The sequence below is a fragment of the Aptenodytes patagonicus genome, chromosome 1 (assembly GCF_965638725.1).
Source record: "Aptenodytes patagonicus chromosome 1, bAptPat1.pri.cur, whole genome shotgun sequence".
NCBI lineage: Eukaryota > Metazoa > Chordata > Aves > Sphenisciformes > Spheniscidae > Aptenodytes > Aptenodytes patagonicus.
Genome location: NC_134949.1, coordinates 87667582 through 87687409, shown reverse-complemented (window position 1 = coordinate 87687409; position 19828 = coordinate 87667582). Strand labels below are relative to the sequence as shown.

At 52.5% G+C, this 19828-nt stretch overlaps 2 protein-coding genes across 2 annotated transcripts; one reads left to right on the top strand and one right to left on the bottom strand.

Moving 5' to 3' along the window:
* Positions 1–1955: 1955 nt before the first annotated feature.
* On the bottom strand, positions 1956–3738 carry RBP5 (retinol binding protein 5). Its single transcript, XM_076328808.1, has 4 exons — positions 3514–3738; positions 3069–3247; positions 2492–2593; positions 1956–2114 (listed from the first exon to the last, which is right to left on the bottom strand). Exons 1-4 carry the CDS (start codon positions 3584–3586, stop codon positions 2061–2063), a joined length of 408 nt encoding a protein of 135 aa, XP_076184923.1. The 5' UTR covers positions 3587–3738; the 3' UTR covers positions 1956–2060.
* Positions 3739–4423: 685 nt separating this feature from the next.
* CLSTN3 (calsyntenin 3) lies at positions 4424–19786 on the top strand. Its single transcript, XM_076346922.1, is given in 19 exon segments — positions 4424–4552; positions 4555–4708; positions 7412–7534; positions 8507–8702; positions 9188–9396; positions 9708–9857; positions 10519–10704; positions 11177–11446; positions 11737–11849; positions 11929–12091; positions 13150–13206; positions 13898–14055; positions 14238–14386; positions 14852–15078; positions 16176–16346; positions 16950–17095; positions 17226–17361; positions 18884–19101; positions 19187–19786. Coding segments are annotated over 19 exon segments (3123 nt in total). The 3' UTR covers positions 19355–19786.
* The last annotated feature ends 42 nt before the right edge of the window (positions 19787–19828 follow it).

Sequence of the window (19828 nt, the reverse complement as noted above, 5' to 3'; positions counted from 1 at the left end):
ACTGTTGTGCAAAGTCACCATCTGACTTAGGTATCACAACAAAAGAAAAAACAGTGAATTATTAGTGTTGGTAGTTACTAACTGAAGCCCTAGAATAGGTTGGAATATTATCCCTTGTGATTATTATGAGTGTGGACCACATCAAGTGGGTATGATTCCTATCTATGGTTCCAGCACAACCGGATGCTTCCTGAAGACGAGAGGCTGTCATGGATGTATGATGGCCAGCAACCAGTCAGAAGCAATCCCCTCAGCATATCACCTCGCAGGCTTACATGACAATTAGGTGGATGGTTGGCATGCCAGTGGAAGAGTCTGGCTAACCACCTGAAGGCAATCGCTGTCTACCATCAAACCGGAATGTAGGCTCAGAAAATTAAAGTTGGTACCAGCTTTTGGTGCAGGGCCTGAAATGAGTTGATTAGTTGTTGATCACACGGTCTGGAATCAGTCTGGACATGGTGAAGTGACCTTGGTGTTGGGGATCAGAAGCAGCTCAGAAGGGCTCTCATTATATGGAGGAGTACGAAGAGGGCAACAGTTGAACCAGCTTCAGCTGCTGTCAGCCAAAGCTCTGCCTTTTGCAACCTTGTGATACAACAAAGATCATGTAGAGGCTCCTTGTAATGGAAGGAATGATGGGTTGTGGAGGTCTGCATAGAGCAGATAAATGACATGTCAGATGGCGTGGCTATGATTGCTCATTGGGTTTGATTGTGTCCCACCCCATCCCAGTGGTACTCTTGCACTGTGGATATTGACAGGTTGCTGCAGCCTGGGATGTCCTCAGAGACAACCTTGAGGAGCCAGAGGTTGACATTATAGGCACAGCTGCAGCTCCCCGACCCCTTGCTTATCACATGTTCTGAAGCAGTGCTTTTCTCATGGCACTCATCTTTGCAGTTCCCTGAAAAGAAGCTCTTTGGAAAATACTATTTTTTAGATGAGCTGCTGGAGGAAAAAATTGCATTTTCTCAGCTTGCAAAGGGCCTGTATTTTCAAAATCTGCCTACCTCTTGGTTCTGTGATGTCAGTAGCTACACATTTCTGCATACCCTGCCCTTCAACCTTTTGTTGGGGGGCAACCACAGGTGTCCTTCAGAAATAACTGCCTGTGGGCTCGTGCACATCCCATCAGGTGCCTTCATTAAAGGACACCTCTGTCTTTGGCACTGGTCTGGCTTTTCAGGGGACCTCATCTCCTTTGGTTCTGTCCGTTGGTCTCCGATTGTAGATAGGAGCTGTGAACCAGGCTAGCTATGATGGCCATGGGGAGACACTGCCAGAAACGCCAGAAGGAGCGCTGGGGCTAGAGGTGGTGGCTGTGGTTTCTTACACCAGGAGGAGCCTGAGCCTTCCTCACCCTCGGGACCTTCTCAGGAGCACAGTGAACTTGGGGCTAGTTCCCTTGCCCCTGCCCTCGGATTTCACACCATTACATGAAAATCCTTGACTCTGAAGGACAAGTTCTGTTCTCTACCCATCCTGCTCGAGGATCCCGGCATCCTGAGAAGAACGTGCTGTCCCCAGGGGACAGGAGAAGACGGCTGGTGTCGGTGGCTGCGGAAGAAGGGGCAGCCTCAGCCACCCTTGCCCACTCGGGCATCAGCTCCTGCTTCCCAGGGGGAGCCGGGGGGCAGCGCGGCGTTCGGCTTCGGCGGGGGCGGCAGGAGGAGCGCGGGAGCTGTGGGGGGGCCGGGCCGGGCGCGGGGCAGCCCCCGCCCCGCTCCTCCCCGCCCTGCTCTTATTCTGAAAGGAGCCTCCGCGCAGCCGACGGCCCATCGCCCTCCCCGCTCCGGCCCACCCTGGCCGCCTCCTCTCCCCGCCTCTCGCTCCCCGCGGGCCCGGCCCCGCCGTGACCCCCAGGCCGCGGGAGGGCCCGGCCGGTCCCGCCCCGCCCCACCCCGCCACCGGGCGAGAGGCGAGGCAGAAGAAAACACGCTGCTACGGGGGGCTCGGCTCGCTCGGGTCTTGTTTTTTTTTTTTCAATTCGGGGCAGTTTGCACTCGGGAGCGAGGGTCCCGTCCGGGCGTCCGTCCGGCATCCGTCCGGGGGAGCGCTCACTTCACTTTCTGGAAAACCTGGACACAGACCTCATCTTCAGCGGTCATGCGCTGGCAAAAGAGGAGCGAAAGAGGAGTTTAGGCTGGATCCCGTATTTCTCTCCCTCCCCAGCTGCCACCACTGCAGCCCTGCCTGCCCTCCCAGTGCTGGCTGGAGTCTCGCAGGCCACATGCTGCTGCACGCCCTTCCCGACCCGCCCAAAGCCCCAGCGGGTCAGGCTGCAGGGCTGGGAAGGGCCATTGCCTTTGTCGAGCTGTGTTAACTTTTAAACCCTGGAGGCGGATGTTTGGCTGCCCCTGAGGAGCTGGGGCTGAAGTCTGAGAGGAGCTGGAAGGAAGCTGCACAGCTGGCTCAGAGCCCGCAGCGTATGTGTCCCCCCAGCCCACTGTGATTGGGATTTAGCAAGCTGCCTTGGACCCCTCCTCACCAGATGCAGCTGGTCCCCCTCCAGCCAGTGCCTCCAGCCTCGGTTCCTCTTCTCTCCTAGCTGCTCACACACCAGCTGATCCCCCTCCCAGGAGACCGTTGTCTGAAAGAAAGGAGTAGAGGGGAAGACATGGTCCCAAGACAAGCGGGTCCTGGCAATACAGGTTTCCAGTGATGACACTGACCGTTCCTCTCAGACACATTTTCAAATGCAGCCCCTGATCTGGTGTCTCTTTGGTGGCTCCTTGGGACTGATTCTCTTTGTGGGAGGTGAATGACCCTCTGGCTTCCAAGTGCAACAGAGTACTGCCAAGTGGGCTGAGGTTCTGTCTTTTCAGGGCTTTGCTCCAGAGGATAGTACCCTTTGGGTCCCAAAGTACTGGGTTTCCGGCTGTTTAGTGCTCATCCCCTTTTTGCTGTGAGTGATTTACTCATAGAACCACTTATTCCTGGACCTGCAAGGGCACGCCAGCTCTGGGCTGGGCTCTCATCTGGTTCGTGAATCAAAAGCTGAGCAAGTCCCTGAACTTCTAGTGCACCCCAGTCCGCTGTCAAAATGCACCGCATGGGCTTCTCACCTGGCACTTGCGTCCATCCACGGGTCCCAGGTCTTCCTCAAACTGGACTCCCAGGTCAAAATCCATAACATAGTCCCGCAGGGAGGTGATCGTGCGGATGACCATGTGATCTCCCGTGTGGATGATCTCTTTATCGGGCTTCAGGAGGCAAACCAGTTTCCGCAGGACCACATTGATATCTGGAGGATGAGAGGGAGGGGAGATCTGTGGGAGACCTGGGTCCCTCCTCTAGCAGCATCCCCACAGGGCTCCTCCACTCTTTTAGCCAGGGATCCCCAGCCATGATACCTCCTCCCCACTCCCAACACAGTGCAAAAGTGATGGTCGCAGACAGAAGGACCAGAAGGTTCCCAAACCCCTTCCTCCCCTTCCCGACTTCTGACATTTTTGGCGACGGAAGGGAGCAAAAGGGGAAGAAGGAGCAGGATGAGGAGGGTGGAGTTACCTAAAGCACGCAGGTAATTGTCCATGTTCTCCTGGGAGACGAAGCGGTAATAGCCGGTGAGGTTGGGAGGCATCCCGGGGCAGAGGGACGGGGCCGACGGCGAGGAGGAGAGCGGGCAAGGAGCGGGACAGGCACGGAGCTGGGACCGAGCTCGCTCGCCGGGCGGGCCGGTCCCTCTCCCGCGGTGCGGCGAGCTCTGCGGGGCAGCTCGGCTCCCGGACTCCCCGCTGCAGTAAAAGTCCCCGCGCCGGGGGGCGCGGAAAAGGCCGGGACTGCCCCTGCTTCCAGCATCTCCGCCTCGGCGGGGGAGGGCGTGAGAGCGGCAGGTCACCTCCTCACCCTCCGCCCTCCTCGGGGGCTGCTTGTGTTAAAACTCTTGGCTGCCAACCAGCGGCAAGGCCCCCCTGCCCCCCGCCGGCCCTTCCTCACACCGCGTCGCCGGTGGCTGCGAGCTTCCTCGGGGCAGTGCCCCGGCCCACGCTCCCCCCGGCCCGGCCAACCCGTCGAGGAGACGCGGCGGCAGGCTGGCAGCTCCGCCCTGCCGATCCCGCGGCGGATGAGCGGCGGGCTCCGGCGGCGGTCTGCAGCCCCTCGCCCCGGCACCCCCCCGATCTTCACACCCCCCTCCCCGGCCTGCTCCTCCCGCGTCCCCCTGCAGCTGCGAGGATGCTTCCCGGGGCGAAGCGCCGGGCGCCGGTTTTGAAGCCCCGGCCCCCCGCCCACCACGGCCAGGCGCCCCCAGCCCTCGCCCCTCTCCGCGCCCGGCCCGGATTGCAGCGAGGAGGAAAACAGCGGCGCCCCCGCGCCGCGCCGCGCCGCGCCCCCGCGCCCCCCCCCCGCAGCACCTGGCGCGGCGGCCCCTCGCATTGGCTGCCGACCCCCACCGGCCCCCGCCGCCGCCCGTGACGTCATGCTGCAGTGGCGGGGCGGGGCCGGGCGTGGAGCGGAGCGGGGCTCGCGGAGGTGCCGCGCTGTCCCTGCGAGCCGCCGCCGCCGCCGCCGCCGCCGGAGTGAGGGCGTGGGCCGGGCCGGGCCGGGCAGGGCAGGGCAGGGCCGGGCCGCGCCCGCCGCTGTCCAGTAGCCCCGGGCGGGCTGGGACCCGCCGCCGCGATGGGCGACCCTCGGCCCCGCGCCGCCGTCCTCCTCCCTCTCCTCTGCCTCTGCGCCGCGCTGCCCGGCGGCGCCTGCAACAAAGGTGAGCGGCGGAGCGCCGCGGGCACGGCCCCGGGCGGCGGCGGCGGCGGCGGCGCGGCGCTCCGCTGGGACCCTCCGGCTACCCCCCGCGGCGGGGCTGAGGGGCGCGTTGGCCGCGGCTCATCCATCCGCCCCCGCCGTGGCGGTGCGGCTCCGCGCTGCCCGTCGCCTTCGTCTGGCACGTTTTTGTCGGGGGATCTCCGCGGTCCCCGGGGGCTCCGGCTTTCTTTGCCCCGTCGGGCGCCCTCATCCCATCCCCTCTCTCTACTTTCTCCGTCTGTCTCCTACCACCGCTTTTTTCTCCATTCTTTCCTCTCCTTCTAGCACTCCCCTCGCGTTTTCCCCTTTTCCACCCACTTGTCTTGCTTTTGTTTCAGTTATCGCCGCGTGGATTTAGCTTCCCTTCCCTTCCTTAGCGTGCTGAGAGAGAATGTGTTGCTTCTCCACAGACCCCTGTGGTCTCCAAAACACATCCCCTATCTCCATCTTCCAATTCTAGCTCATCCATCTACAACCTGTCAATAGGAATTATTGTACAGTTACGTGTTAACTATGCAGGTCGCCAATATAAAACAGTATTTTATGTGCTAAATATGTAAAAAAACCCCTAACGCTACAGCTGTAACGTTCTGAATGCAGATGTTCTTTGAACACGTAGAGCAATGGAGAAAGATGTAGGTTTCTGGATCTGTGGCTGTAGACACAGGCGCGAGAAATTCATCCCAGGGGAGTCAGTACATCAATAACCTGACAGGGTGGGAGAATCTGAAAATGTGCGAGGGACTCGAGGGTCATCAGGGAATGTGACACCTCAGGGTGCTTTCTGTGCTTCAGAAGAGGTAGGGCTACAGGGCGGGTGCAACGCGGTGCTCTGTGTATGCTGACATTGGCAGGGGCATTTATTTGTACTGCTCTAGTGCCAAGGGGCCCAGTGGCGAGGCAAGGCCCCTTATGCGCTGGATTTTCTCGCTCCTTTGTGAATTTACACTCTGAAACATCTCCCCACCTTTTGCAAATTATTTTAGATTTACAGGAGCTTTCTTGAAGCTGGTAGGAGTCTGCATCCTAAAAATATTCCCCAAATATTTTTCTAATCTCCAGTAACTCATTTCCCGAGAAATCAGGTTGGTGATTCCCAAGTTGCAGGTAGATGCAGCAAAGGATTTATCTCTCTACCACCAGCCTGTTACCCCAGCAACAGGGCATATTTGGCATTTGTAGCTATGGATTCCCACCTCGGTGATGTGGTGCATGGACTAGAGCCGTCACAGAGTGGAATCTGGTGGGGGCAATGGAAGGGCGGGGTGAAACGTGGGCACTTGCACACAGGAAGGATTCCACCTGCATACTGAGCAGGATGGATGTTTCTCTGGATTTCCTACGCAATGCTTTATAATCTTAATCAATACGGTGAGGGAGAAATGCCAACCCACGCTCTTCGCTCCTACGCCAGGCTGGGTCTGCCCGCTCTGCCCTGCTGGTGCATGCCCACTCTGACCTGTCGCCCTGCCTGCTGGCCCACCACCCGGCTCCGGCAGCATCCCCTGGCCCCGATTTGCAGAAGTGCTTGGTTGTAAGGGATACTGTCCCCTTTGAGTCAACACGTCATGCCATGCCGGTATGGTTTCAGAGGATACTGTGCTGCAGAGGATGAATTCACGTATTGGAAGTAGTGCCCTTGAGGGAGAGGCTCTGTATCCTCCTTCCCCACCAGCTCTGAGCCATGCTGTGCTCAAAGTATTGCTCGGTTGTAATAAATCTTGGTCTCCAGGGGCCGTGAGAGTGGGGGATTATCTGGGAATGGGGGTTGTAACTAGGCCATGTAATATAATCTCTGAGGCCCATTTGGCAGGGAGTGGGCATGGGGGAGGGGTTTTTAATTTGTAATGATTTTTCTTCTCTCTCCCCTCCTCTCCCCTCCCCTTCCCTCCCCCCCCACCCCTTTATTTCTCCCTTTCCCTGCCCCGGAGCCTGTGTGATAAAGATTAATTTGCTATTTCTGGGCCTGTGACATTTTTCAGAGCCTCCTGCTGGCTGCTGCCTCCATGCCAAGCCTGGCTGGGCTCCAGCCAACGGGATTAGCAAGGAGGGGCTGAGGGACTATGGTGCGCACCATGGAGTGGGGAAGGAAGGAGCAAGGGACTTTCAGAGTAGGTTATTATATGCATAGGATGGCTGACTGAAAGTGTACCTGGGTACATGTGTGTAGATCCTGGGCCTTAGTCCAGAGGATGCGAGGCCTAACTGATAATGGCTGCATGCAAGACTTGTCCCCTGGGGACACCCCAAAGGAAGATGTATCCTGGATCCTTTAATTATGGCTTCAGTGAGATAAAGGATTTAGTGTTTGGAATCTGCTTTCAGAATCAGGCTTCTTCTGCCTCTTGATTTCATTTTTCTTAACCGCTCCAGCTTTCCTGGGCGCCCAGATGCCTCTCCACATATTTCTAATAAGATAGTAATGAGGAGGCCAGAAGGAACACATTGTTTCTGATGAGGTCTCCCAAGAGCCATGTAGAGTGGAACTAAAGAAAGATCGCTTCTTCCTCCCAGCCTATTTTAGACTTCTTTATTTCCAGAGAAGAAGGTGGGGAGGGGTGGTTGTTACCTGCCACTGGATGATATTCTGCTCTTTTCCTACTGAGTCTGTCATTGGCGGTTAACACATTCCTGTCCTCCATCCCTTACCCCAAATCCACCTCAGCAAACAAGCACAAACCCTGGATTGAAGCTGAGTATCAGGGCATCATCATGGAGAATGACAACACAGTCCTGCTCAACCCACCGCTGTTTGCACTGGACAAAGATGCTCCACTGCGCTATGCAGGTAGGTGGGTAGCAGCTCTGGGAGGGGTGGGAGGCAGGGAGAGACTTATGAAGAGGCAGAGACAGGGTGACATTCATCCCTGTGCTGGATTCTAGCTCTCTCCAGGAAATGATCACCTCCGAACCGTGTTCCAGAGGAGGTCCCCAGTGAAGTCTGGAGGCAATTTGGGCACAGCTTGATTTAGGATGCTGTGAGCTGTTTCCCTTAGGGAGAGAAATTGAGGGTGGAGCCAGCTACTTTTTGACGCAGTTCTGCTATTTCCAAAGATCACATGCACAGCTCTGTGTCTGTGAGCACTGGAGAAAGCTGGTAGGGCACACTTCGCTGGCAGTGCTACATCCCCTCACAGTAAGCACAAATCCCTGAAACTACAGGCGAGGCTTTACAAGGGTTGTATTCCTGGTGCTTGCTTAGGCCGTGCCTGGAGCTTCCTCATGCATCCTCCCTTAGCTTTGGGAGAGGAAAAGTGGTCCCTGTGAGCTGAACTTTAGGATTTAGGTGACCCTATCTGCAGTTCCCTGCGGTACTGTGTACATCCTGCGTGTGTGGGTGGATGAGACATCATGGATCTTCCTGCTTTGGCTGTCTATCTGCAATATATGACCTGTTTTGCCTCCCTGAGGGATGCAGAGGAGAAATAAGGTGCTCCCTCAGTACTGTGGCTGTGTAGCACTAATAAATCTAGCTTGAGCCTTGTAACCTCTAATCTTTCTTGATGCTGGTCAAGACTCCTTGCTGTGGGAATAGTCTCCAGAAGAGGGCAATCTACATCATTAATGGCTGTAAGAGATGGCAGGAGGAACTCTTAGGGAACCAAAAAATGCTCAAGATGAGAGAGAAAGGAGAAATGAGGGAGAAGGGAGAGTGTAAGTTAGAAAGGAAGAAAATATGGGAGAGGGAAGCAAGGGGGCATAATGCGCTCTCCTCAGTCCTTTTCTTTCTCCCCTTCCTCTCTGCCTTTGTGGGTACCAGGTGAAATCTGTGGCTTCAGGATCCATGGGGCGGGTGTACCTTTTGAAGCTGTGATCCTGGACAAAGCTACAGGTGAGGGGCTGATCCGGGCCAAGGAACCAGTGGATTGTGAAGCACATAAGGAGCACACATTCACCATCCAGGCTTATGACTGTGGAGAGGGACCTGATGGAGCAAATACCAAGAAATCACACAAGTAAGTACATGCAGTCATTGCTGCATGTTACAAAATGCGATCTGTCACAGAAACACAGATGAAAATTGCTGTGGGAATGCTTCCTTTAGCCAGAAGTATTTTTCTCTAGCCTTGATGCTATAACTCAACATGTTAATAAGACCCAAAGAGAAGTGTTCACTGACTGAGTCACATGAGTGAACACACTAGAAATGAGGGCTGCTTGACAGTTGTGTCTAAGGGTGGTGTTTTATGTTGCTGCATATAGGCAGGAGGTCCAGATTACATTATCATTCCTTTTGCTCTTTCTCTGGGGTGGGAAACCATTGTCCAAGCTCCTGCATGCCAACATTGCTGCACTGAAACCGAGGCCTCTTTCCTTGTTGTTGCTTTTGACGGCTGGAGATCAGACTGGCGCACTTTAGGGAACTGACTTACACTGAAATTTAGGTGGTGTATGGCTCCTAATCAGCCGATCAGTTCTTACTGATGTCTCTCTGCATCAGGGCCACAGTGCACGTTCGAGTAAATGATGTGAATGAGTTTGCTCCTGTCTTTGTGGAAAAGTTGTATCGTGTGGCAGTGACTGAGGGAAAGCTGTATGACCGCATCTTGCGTGTGGAGGCCATTGATGGAGACTGCTCGCCACAGTACAGCCAGATCTGCTACTATGAGATCCTGACCCCCAATATTCCCTTTCTGATTGACAATGATGGTAAGAATCTGCACCTACCATGAGCACGTCACTCCCCCTTTCCTGCTTTGCTCCCTCTCTGCCAGTCCCATTTGCTGGCAGAGCTGTGCTATGTGAATTTTATAGCGCTGCTGATCTCTCTCTCCTGGTGCAGAGACGCAGCAGCCATTTTGTGGGATGCTATACCTTGTTACAGAGTGGTACTGGGGAGGGGGACTGAACCCCTTTTTGGTTGTTTTTGTAGTTGATCAAAAATAAGAGTGATTTCTAGAAGGACCATCTTTGAAGAGACTGTCTTTCCTCTCCCTTGATCTCTTTGTTTTGCTAACCAGGGAACATCGAGAACACGGAGAAGCTGCAGTACAGTGGAGATCGTCTCTACAAATTCACAGTGACAGCCTATGACTGTGGAAAGAAGCGGGCTTCTGATGATGCTGAAGTGGAAATCCAGGTGAAACCCACCTGCAAGCCCAGCTGGCAGGGTATGAAACCTCCAAACACAGTTATGTCTTCCCTTTGCTTTTGCTGAACTACTACTCAGTCCTACTCATTGCAAATATTTGTATATACACATATAAATTTTTATGCCCATATATATGGTTCAGTTCTGGCATCAACCCATCAGCCCCATCTAAGGGGATGCAGCAGACATCTAAGTCTGTTGCAAAGCCACTGAAAGGCAATTCTAAAATTGGAAAATCATTCCTTGCATTACTGTGAACTATTATGTATTTGATAAAGCTCATAGACTGTATGCAGTGTAGATTGTTTTTGGGGCTGCTCATTTGGAGGATATTTGACTTTTCCAGAGGTGCTGTATGCCTACAGGTTCACCTTAGTCCATAGAATTAAGGGGAAATCAACACAGCTAAATATCTGCTCTGCCTGATAAGAGAGGTTAACAATCCAAGGAGTGATGCTACACTGGTACTAGCTGTAGAAGATGAGAATTTGGACTCTGTGCTTCTAGGAAATCTTCCCTTACACTGATGCCAGCTGCATAAAGTTGTCTTTTCAACGTGGAAAGGGCCAAAAATCTCTGTTTCTGGGCTAGTCCATAGATGCCACTTGTGTGTGTGCCAAATGTTCTGGCCTTGGGTCCTTGGCAGGACCTAATCCCTCTCTTCCACTCTTCTTCATTAGGCTGGAACAAGAGGATTGAGTACACCCCGGGTGCAGGCAGCCTCGCGCTCTTCCCCAGCATTCACCTGGAGACCTGCGACGAGCCCCTGTGGAACATCCAGGCCACGGTGGAGCTGCAGACAAACCATGTGGCCAAGGGCTGTGACCGGGATAACTACTCCGAGAAGTCACTACGCAAACTCTGTGGTGAATTGATTCTTTCCTGGGCCGAGGGCAACTGTGGCACAGCACACTGCTCCTTCCCCTGGAGGGGTTCACAGTGGTAGCTCTGTGCCTCACACAGCAGAGATGCCGGGGGACACATTCCTCACATCTGCTGTGGTCAGCAGGGCTGGGAGAACACCTAGCTCACGGTGCTGCGTTGAGGGGCAGTGGGCACCCTGCCCGTATTTACAAGGGGCTCCCCATGTTTTCCTTGCTGGGAAGCCAGAGGTTTCTGTGCATTGCCCCAGTACGCAGAGTCTGTGGGACTCCCCTCAGCACAGACGGAAAAGTCACCATCCTTCTCCAGATAGGAGAAGGCCTATAGGCAATTCCTCCTCTCCCTGTGCTCTGGGACGTTACGACGAGCCCTCTAGCACCCTCTTCATCAGTTCCCCAGTTCTCAGGCTCCTTATTCTCCCATGCTGACATTCCTGACTCCTTCCGTTCTTGGTAGGTGCTGCTTCAGGAGAGATTGACTTGCTGCCGGTGCCTAGCCCCACGGCGAACTGGACCGCGCGGCTTTCGGTGCACTACAGCCAGGACAGCAGCCTCATCTACTGGTTCAATGGCAGCCAGGCTGCTCAGGTGCCTGTGGTGAATGGGCCAAATGCCCATGAGGGGCTGAGTGACCACTTCACCTTGTCTGTATGGATGAAGCATGCCGTGGTGCCTGGCAAAGGCAGGCGGGAAGAGGAGACGGTGATCTGCAGTACAGTGCAGAGCGGTGAGACGCTTTTCCTGGGGTTGTGACACTTCTGCCCACTGCCTGTAACTTGTCAGAAGGGATCGTCCCTGTAGGGGGAAATCTCTTGTGTTCCAGAGCGGGACCTGGGCAGGGGTCCCTCCTTTAGGAACACAGCTTCTTCAGGTGTCACTTTTTCAGGGAGCAGTCAAGCCTGCTGTGAGCACACGGTGTTGAGTGCCAGTTGTGCAGGCTAGCGTGTGCTTCTGGGCTCTGGCTAGTGAGAGTGCTCTGAGGTGTGATACGTAACTCCCTGTGCTTGTCCCTGGCAGAGGATGGCTACTCACATTACTCCCTGGCTGTGCATGGCTGCCGGATTGCTTTCCTCTACTGGCCATTGCTGGAAAGTGCAAGGCCTGTGAAATTCCTCTGGAAGCTTGAGCAGGTGAGGAAGCGTTTGCCTCTTCCCCATGTCCCTTCTCCTTCTGCCCTTTGCTGATCCCTTCCCCTGCTGTCTGCTGTAGGTCTGCGATGATGAATGGCACCATTATGCCCTCAACCTGGAGTTCCCTACTGTCACGCTCTACGTGGATGGCGTCTCTTATGACCCTGCCCTCATCCACGACAATGGCCTCATTCACCCACCACGGCAGGAACCCTTGCTCATGATTGGAGCCTGCTGGACCGGTGAGTGCCCGCTCCTTGAACCACGCTCTTCCCATATGGGAAACAAGGGAGTGGAGGGAGAGACAGAAGAGGTGAAAGAAACACCACCCAATACTAAATGATGCAAACCAAGTTGCAGCCATCTTGCATCCTTGGCACCAAAGCCAATGTGTCTCCTTCATTCCTTATGTCATTGGCAGCTTCATGGACAACAGCAGTAGAATATGCGATGGATAACCAGCTTTCAGGCAGAGGAGACTCGAAACTCTATACCTCATTCAGGCGTTGGCTTTCCTATCAAAGCTTTTCACCAGAGAGCAGGCAGTACTATTTGTGCTGCTGGTTGTATTGATGGGGATTTCTGCGTCTTGAGGGTCTATATGAAGAAGTCACAAACCATTCTGTAGAGGAATTGGGTTGGAGGACAAAGATCAGGTTAGGAACATAGTTAAGCCACTACCAGATTAAAACCCGTTCTGTGGAGATGTAAGGCTGCATTTCCCAGGTCTCTCAGTTCTCCTGCAAGACTGAAGCAGGACAGAACTAAAGGAATTTGCCTGCTGCTTGCCTTCGCTCCAGCAGAAATTTCTAGCAAGATCAAATCTTTACTGTAGTATTGCTTCTCCCAGGTCAGGGGTCTTCCCACAGCTCTGTGCTCTCGATTGGCCTTTTGCAACCAACAAATACTAGTCAGCTTGGGACACCCTCCTGGAACCATCTGAGTTTCAAAGGGATGTTGAGAACATGGCTTGTTGTGAACATGGCTAGGACCATGTTCCATAAATGGGAATCAATTCCCAAAATAGGTATCATTGGGAAAGGAGAAAAAAACCCCTATACTTTCTCCCTTGTATCAGTTACTCATCCTACAGTCTCACCATCCCCTTCATGAGAGGGACTCTGCCCTCTTTCATCTGTGATGTGCTGTCTCTAGGCTTGAAGGGTGCACTGCTTGGCACATGACTCCAGAGCTGTTCTTTTGGCCTGGCCAATACAGGGACTTGTATGGATACTTGCCTGACCCTGTAACTACCCTCTTCCAATGCCTTACTACTTGTCTGAATGTTCTCCTTTTGCAGAGGAGAAAAACAAAGAGAAAATCAAAGGAAACGAGAACTCCACTGATACTGTACAAGGTAGGGAAAAGAAAGAAGATGGTTCTCTTCCCCTCTTCACCATGCATGACTATCAGTTCTTGCATGGTACCTTCCTCATACGGCTCCCCCAGTCCTGTCCTGCCACCTCCCACCTTCCTGGGAGGAAACCCCTTATTTGGCAGATTGGTTCTTGATATCTGTGGAGCATGAAAAGGCTGATAGGAGGACTACAGCCTGCTTTGAGAGATGGAGTATGCTTTTCATGTGGAGAAAGAGTCCTCATGCCTGATCATTAAAGTTGGTCTCTGAAGAACACAATAGCCATTAGAGACATCGGGAGATGTCACCTCATCCCTAACTATCTATGGAACATAGAGTTTCTTTTAAAAGCCCTCGCAGGAAGCGGTGTGAGAAGGGGACAAGAAATTGTTTCCATCTGGCATTCAGCAGTTTGGCAGAAACTTCTCTATGCTACCCACCATTCACTACCCTAGTCTTTCTATTGGTCTGTTTTTCTCGCTTTCCTCCATCTGGAATTAAAAAAACTGTCATCTCCTTACTTCAGCATCCCCTGTCTTCTTCTTGTCTTTGCTTTTCCATGTTCTGTGCACCCTTCTGTCTCGCTCTACCTCCCTTGACATCTGTATGTCCCTCACACTGTTGCTTTTGTTGTCTTTGCTCTCTTCCTCGCCATGTCTCTCACACCCTCCACCTCCCATGTTTCCCTCAGGAGATCCTCTGTCGATACACCACTACTTCCATGGTTACTTGGCTGGCTTCACTGTGCGCCCTGGTAGCTTGGAGAGCCGGGAGGTTATTGAATGCCTGTATGCCTGCCGTGAGGGGCTTGATTACAGTGACTTCGACAGTCTGGGCAAAGGGATGAAGGTATGCCCATCTGCCCAGCTTGCATGGGTCTCCTCCACTCTCCTCCCCAGCCTTGCTTCCCAGGACTTTGCCTGCCCTCCCACCTCAGAGAACTCCCCACCTTTCTCCTTTGTGTCTCTCTTAGCCTGAACTCTTGGCATTTGCCAAGGAACCCTGAGTATTTTCTTCTCTTCCACCTGTAGGTTCATGTGAACCCCTCTCAGTCCCTGCTCACCTTGGAGGGTGACGATGTGGAAACCTTCAACCATGCAATCCAGCATGTGGCTTACATGAATTCCCTGCGCTTTGCTACCCCTGGAGTCCGGCCACTCAGGCTCACCACTACTGTCAAGTGAGTGGACAAAGCAGCACCTCCAGCTAAGTTCAGCAAGAGGATTACCTCTCTTTTGACTAAAATCACACTCCCTCACCTTGTATTTTAATTCTAATTGATGGTCTCAAAATGGGTAGGAGTCTTCCTGAAAATAAATAGTAAAGTATCCAATATCCAAATAGATACTGTAATACTGGGGTCTATGCAGGTAGCAGAACTTCTGCCTTCACTCATGGTGTTCTTGGCATGTGGGCTGGTTGTAATTTTCTCTGTGGTGTGTAGATGTGACCAAGTCACCGGAAACCCAGTGATGTCATTCCTACCACACCTCTCTGTCTTGCACAGCAGGCTATAGGGAAGCTTTAGGAAGACTACCAGAAAAAGGATATTCCCTTCACTGGCAGTAATGGGCAGGAGATGTTCTTTTACAATGCTGCTGGTGGAAGCTTGGGCCAACTGATGCTCTCTACTTCTCTCCTTCAGGTGTTTCAGTGAAGAGTCCTGTGTCTCCATTCCTGATGTGGAAGGTTATGTTGTGGTGCTACAGCCTGATGCCCCCCAGATCCTGTTGAGTGGCAATGCCCGCTTTGCTCATCCTACATCAGACTTTGAGGGTCCTGATGGGGTCCCCCTGTTCCCCAACCTCCAGATCACCTGCTCTATTTCTCACCAGGTGGAGGCCAAGAAGGATGAGAATTGGCATGGTACCGGTGAGTAGAGTACAGGGCGAGGTATAAGAGACAAACTGGAGAGACCTGCAAATGTTGCTGTCCTGCAGAGGAAGTAGAGCCCCTCATTACACCCAAAATAGGAGAGAGTTTACAAATACAGAAGCAAGGCACATTGTCTGTCAATATGTAGGCTAATCAGTTCTTATCCCTTTCTGCTCCTCCCTGTACTTTTTCTGTCCACCCAGTTAATTTGCCTCGCTCTCTCCTCCTTTCCCAGGCTGCTCATTCCTAATCCCTTTTACATTTTACCTACATTTCCCTTTATTGAGTCCAGCAGTGGATGGATGTCCTGCCTGTTACCCTCTCCACTCCTGCACTTACTCAGTCTCCTCCTGCTTCCTTCTCTCCTGCTTTCCTTATTTCTCGCCCCCTCCCAACTCTTCCTGCATCACTTATTCCTTGAATTCCCCAGTCAGTTTCCTCACACCCTATAATATCTTGTCCCTCAATTTCTCTCCATCTTCCTCAGATTACTTCTCTGCACTCTGTGCTCCACATGTCCTTTCACTTCTTTCGTATCTTTTCTGGTAATGGGATTTTTTGCTCATAGTTTTCTGTTTAGCAGCTTTGCCTTTCCTCATACAATGATGAGTTTCTTGACTTGGAGCAGGTTGGTCTTAGCCCTGCTGAAAGCAGTTAGTCATTGAATGTGGTTGCCATTTTAAAGAAGATAAGATCTCAACCATGGTAACCAGCAGTTGTGAGACAGGGGAAGGCTTTCAAAAGCACTTCAGGGTCTGGGAATGTGTGATATCCTAATTTGCACATTGTCATTGTCAACAGGGTCCTTACAGCCAAGATGTGTTATCATGAACCAGTCCAATAATAGTATGTCGTTCCAAAATAAAGTGACTTTATTATGTGCATAAATAATGTCATTAGAACCAGGGGGACTCCTCCAACAAGTAATTAGACTGACAGTGATTTTACTCAAGGTCAGTACTAGCCAGAGAAAGAGAAGTCATTATGTATGATGTGAGCACTTTTAAGTAAGTGGGTACCACTCTGAGTAACTCCTGCCTTCACTGATGGCTGGCTGGCTTTCTGGCCCTGTCTTCTTTCCGTTTGCATCTCAGTGACAGACACACGAATGTCAGATGAGATTGTGCACAACCTGGATGGCTGCGAGATCTCATTGGTGGGAGATGACTTGGACCCAGAGAGGGAGTATCTGCTCCTGGATGGGGCACTGCTGCAGCAGCGGGGCCTGGAGCTTGTTAACACCTCTGCCTACCTGACCATCACAGGTATGTCCTCTCCTTTGCCACAGCCGTCTAATTATGCCTCTCTCACTGCCTGTCAGGCATCACTGGGAGAAGCACTTAACCCGATGTTAGAGATGTGTTGGTGTACTTTGTGAGACTCTGAGATGTAACCATTTGTTGAACTCCTGGCTTTTGAAAGTCCCAGGCCATCTCCTCTGGGAGGCGGCTCCTCCTCCAGCACACAGCATGGTGTCTGAGCTCTGACCCAGGCTTCTATCACTCCTCCTGACTTACTCCCATTGCCCTTGGGGTTTGGTGTTCTCAGATACCAGCAGCATTTTGCATGACACAACTGGGGGACAGCACATCCCACAGGTTGTGGACTGGTACAACACTATTGTACTGTCAGAACTTAACAGGGCTGTTGCTCTTGATTCTTCCTTCCCTTCCACGTGTTTCAGCAGTGCAGGCAGGGATTTCATCAGGTCCTTTGCAGCCAGCTCCAGCTCTGCTCCCTTCCCAAAATTAATCAACCCAGCATTGCCTTGGATTCTTCTATAGCTCCTAGTTGCTACAGCATTACGATGCCAGATGACTTTGAAGCAGGAGCTCTCTCGCTCCACACCAATTCTCTTCTTGTCTCAGGTGTGGAGAGCATTGCAGTTTATGAGGAAATACTACGCCAGGTCTCATACCACATCAACCATGGCGCTGCTCTTTATGAAAGGAAGTTTCACCTGTCCTGCACTGAGATGAATGGACGCTACTCCAGCAATGAGTTTACTGTTGAGGTACAAGATCAATACATGCACATACAGGTGTTTGTGCATGCATGGAGGGGACATGGTGGACGGGAATGCACACAATGTAGAATGTATCGCGATGAACACAGGGCTGAGTCTCACTCTGGTCTTTCTGTAGGTGAATGTCCTCCACAACATGAACCGAGCTGCTCATCCTAACCATATTCTGAGTTCCCAGCAGTTCATGCACCGAGGCCATCATTTACCCCCAGAGCTATCTGGGCACAGCTTGGCAAGCATCCATAACAACCCAAGTATGTAACACTATCTTTTGGTTTTATTCCTTTAGGTCAGGATGCTGATTTTCTGATATCCTGGTAGAACCTATAGCAGAGGATTCCTTTCAGGCTCCCTATGCCCATGTTATTGAGTTCTCATTATACTGTACTGTCCCACTCTTCATTAGCAAATGGACTGCAATCTGTGTCAAATTGTGCTTTAGAGCTTGGTACAACAGTCCTCCTCTTTTGGTGTGTTGTTTTCTTGATGTAGAAGCAGTCTGAAATCTACACCTGAGAAGGTCTAAAAAGAAGGACCGTAAGCTGGTACGATTTCATTCATGCACCTCGCAAAGGTGCTATGCAGGCTTGGGTAATGCAATTTTAGAAAGAAGCTTCAACAGCAGGAGAGAAAAAAGAGAATCAAGACTGCCACTGCTCTAAAAAAAGAGATGGGACTAGGTGGCGATCAGCAAGGCAGAAAAATATAGGAGACAGCACCACACAGATAAGAGGATTCTTGCCCCCAAAACAGAGGAGAGAGAGAAGCCTGAAAGCTAGACTAGAGATTAGATTTGTTGGTTTGCCCTGGCAGCCCTGTGCCACAAGCATGACCACAGTCTAATTGGCTCCTCCTAGGCTGTGAAAGCTCTAGGACTGTTACAGAGGACCCTGCGTTGGTTTTGGCCCCCTGTTGTAGGGAACATGGAAAGCACCTTTGGTGCTAGCTTTTGCTGCAGCTTCCTGCAGCAGCTGATCCCAAGCTGGTCCAGTCCTGCAGCCGGCACTGAGCCACTGCAGGGACAGCCTACGTACATGCTGGGAGACGACCAAAAACCAGCCTTTGCCACTCACTTCCCCAGCTCTGCCCTAGCGCAGCAGAAAAGGAAAAGTTGTCCCTGCTGTACAGAACCACGCAGAACAAATCCACGGAGGGCCTGGATAGATTTTGCAGGGAAGGGGGTTATCTGGGGAGTCAAGGCTTGGCCTACAGGCCTAGAATAAAGGGGTGGGAGTTGGGCTAAGGGTCTTACATGTATTTCAGGTTTTCTCCTGTGGAGAAGCTGGGCTTTGACCGTGGCACTAATTAGAAGGCTATCATAGCCCTCACCTCTGCCCCATGTGCAAAACGGACTTATTTTGGCTTCCTTTTTTCTCTACTGCTTGCACAGAAATCACACCCTCTGAAAATCATCCTCGTGCCCTTAGAGGCTCTCCCTGGCACACATTTATCCCTCCCAAGGGGAGGATACAAATGGCTGCTGTGCAACATATTCCGGTGACTCTGTAGATGAAGACATGCAGTCTACAGGCCAGGCTGACATCAGAGGATGCCTGGACCTAGGCATCCTGGCAAACTGTGCAGGCCTCAAGTGAAGATGCAGCAGCTAAAGGCAGGAACTGCCTGTGCCCAGGGGAGCAGAAAAGTCAGGACACGTTCCTGTCTAGACCAAAAACCCAAGCTCTGCCTAGGAACCCCAGTTCCTGCAGGTCAGGTTGGAAATGCATGTTTCTCCGACAGACTCTAATGACGCCTTCTCATTTTCTTTCTCCAAAGTGGTCCCCAGTGCTGCCACTGTCATCATTGTGGTGTGTGTGGGCTTCCTGGCACTCATGGTGATCCTTGGCATCCTGCGCATCCACTCCCTGCACCGGCGGGGAGTCGGGCAAGAGGTCCCTGGGGCTGCTGAAGGAGGGCACACAAGCACCGGAGGCAAAGAGAGCGACATGTTCTGGGACGACTCAGCCCTCACTATCATAGTCAACCCCATGGAGGTGAGGAGCAGCCACCAGTGGCTGGGGCTGGGTGGGCAGCTGTGTTGCCAGATCCTTCCCCTTACCCCGTGTCTCACCTCCCCAGTCCTACCAGAGCTGCCAGGAGAGGGCAGCAGAAAGCGGCGAGGGCAGAGCTAGTGAGGGCATAGACGATGATGACAGCACCGACTCGGAGACACCCGACTCCCCAGACAGCAATGACGTGGATGACCGACACATCATTGGCAAAAGTGACGTCTCTCACCGCTACTAGGAGCTTTAAAACACCAATCCAATGGATCCCCCCAAAACATGTGGCTGGAAGGAGGAGGTGTCTTACTTTTAACTTCTTCCTTCCCCCACCGTGTACACATGCTCTCCTCCCTCATTTGTCATTTTTGCCTCCCATGTCCCCTCATCTTCTGCCATTCTCATTGTGGACATTCCCCACATTATTGACCTCCCATCTGGCTCTCTAGAAACATGTGTTAGGGCACTTGCACATGACAGTGGCACAGTTCAAACTATGATGAGGAAGGAGGGGCTTGGAAAGAACAGAAATTTGGAAGGAGGAGCCAGCCACAGGGCTCAGTGTGGGGTCTCTCACAACCCCTCCCCAGATATTATATATATATATTGTATATTTTTTCAATGTTGTCGTTTGAGGTTTATTCTCGTTTCATGCAAAAAAAAAAAACAAACACTGCAGCTTGTGTCGCTTTGTAAAATTGTCAATACTCCTAAACTA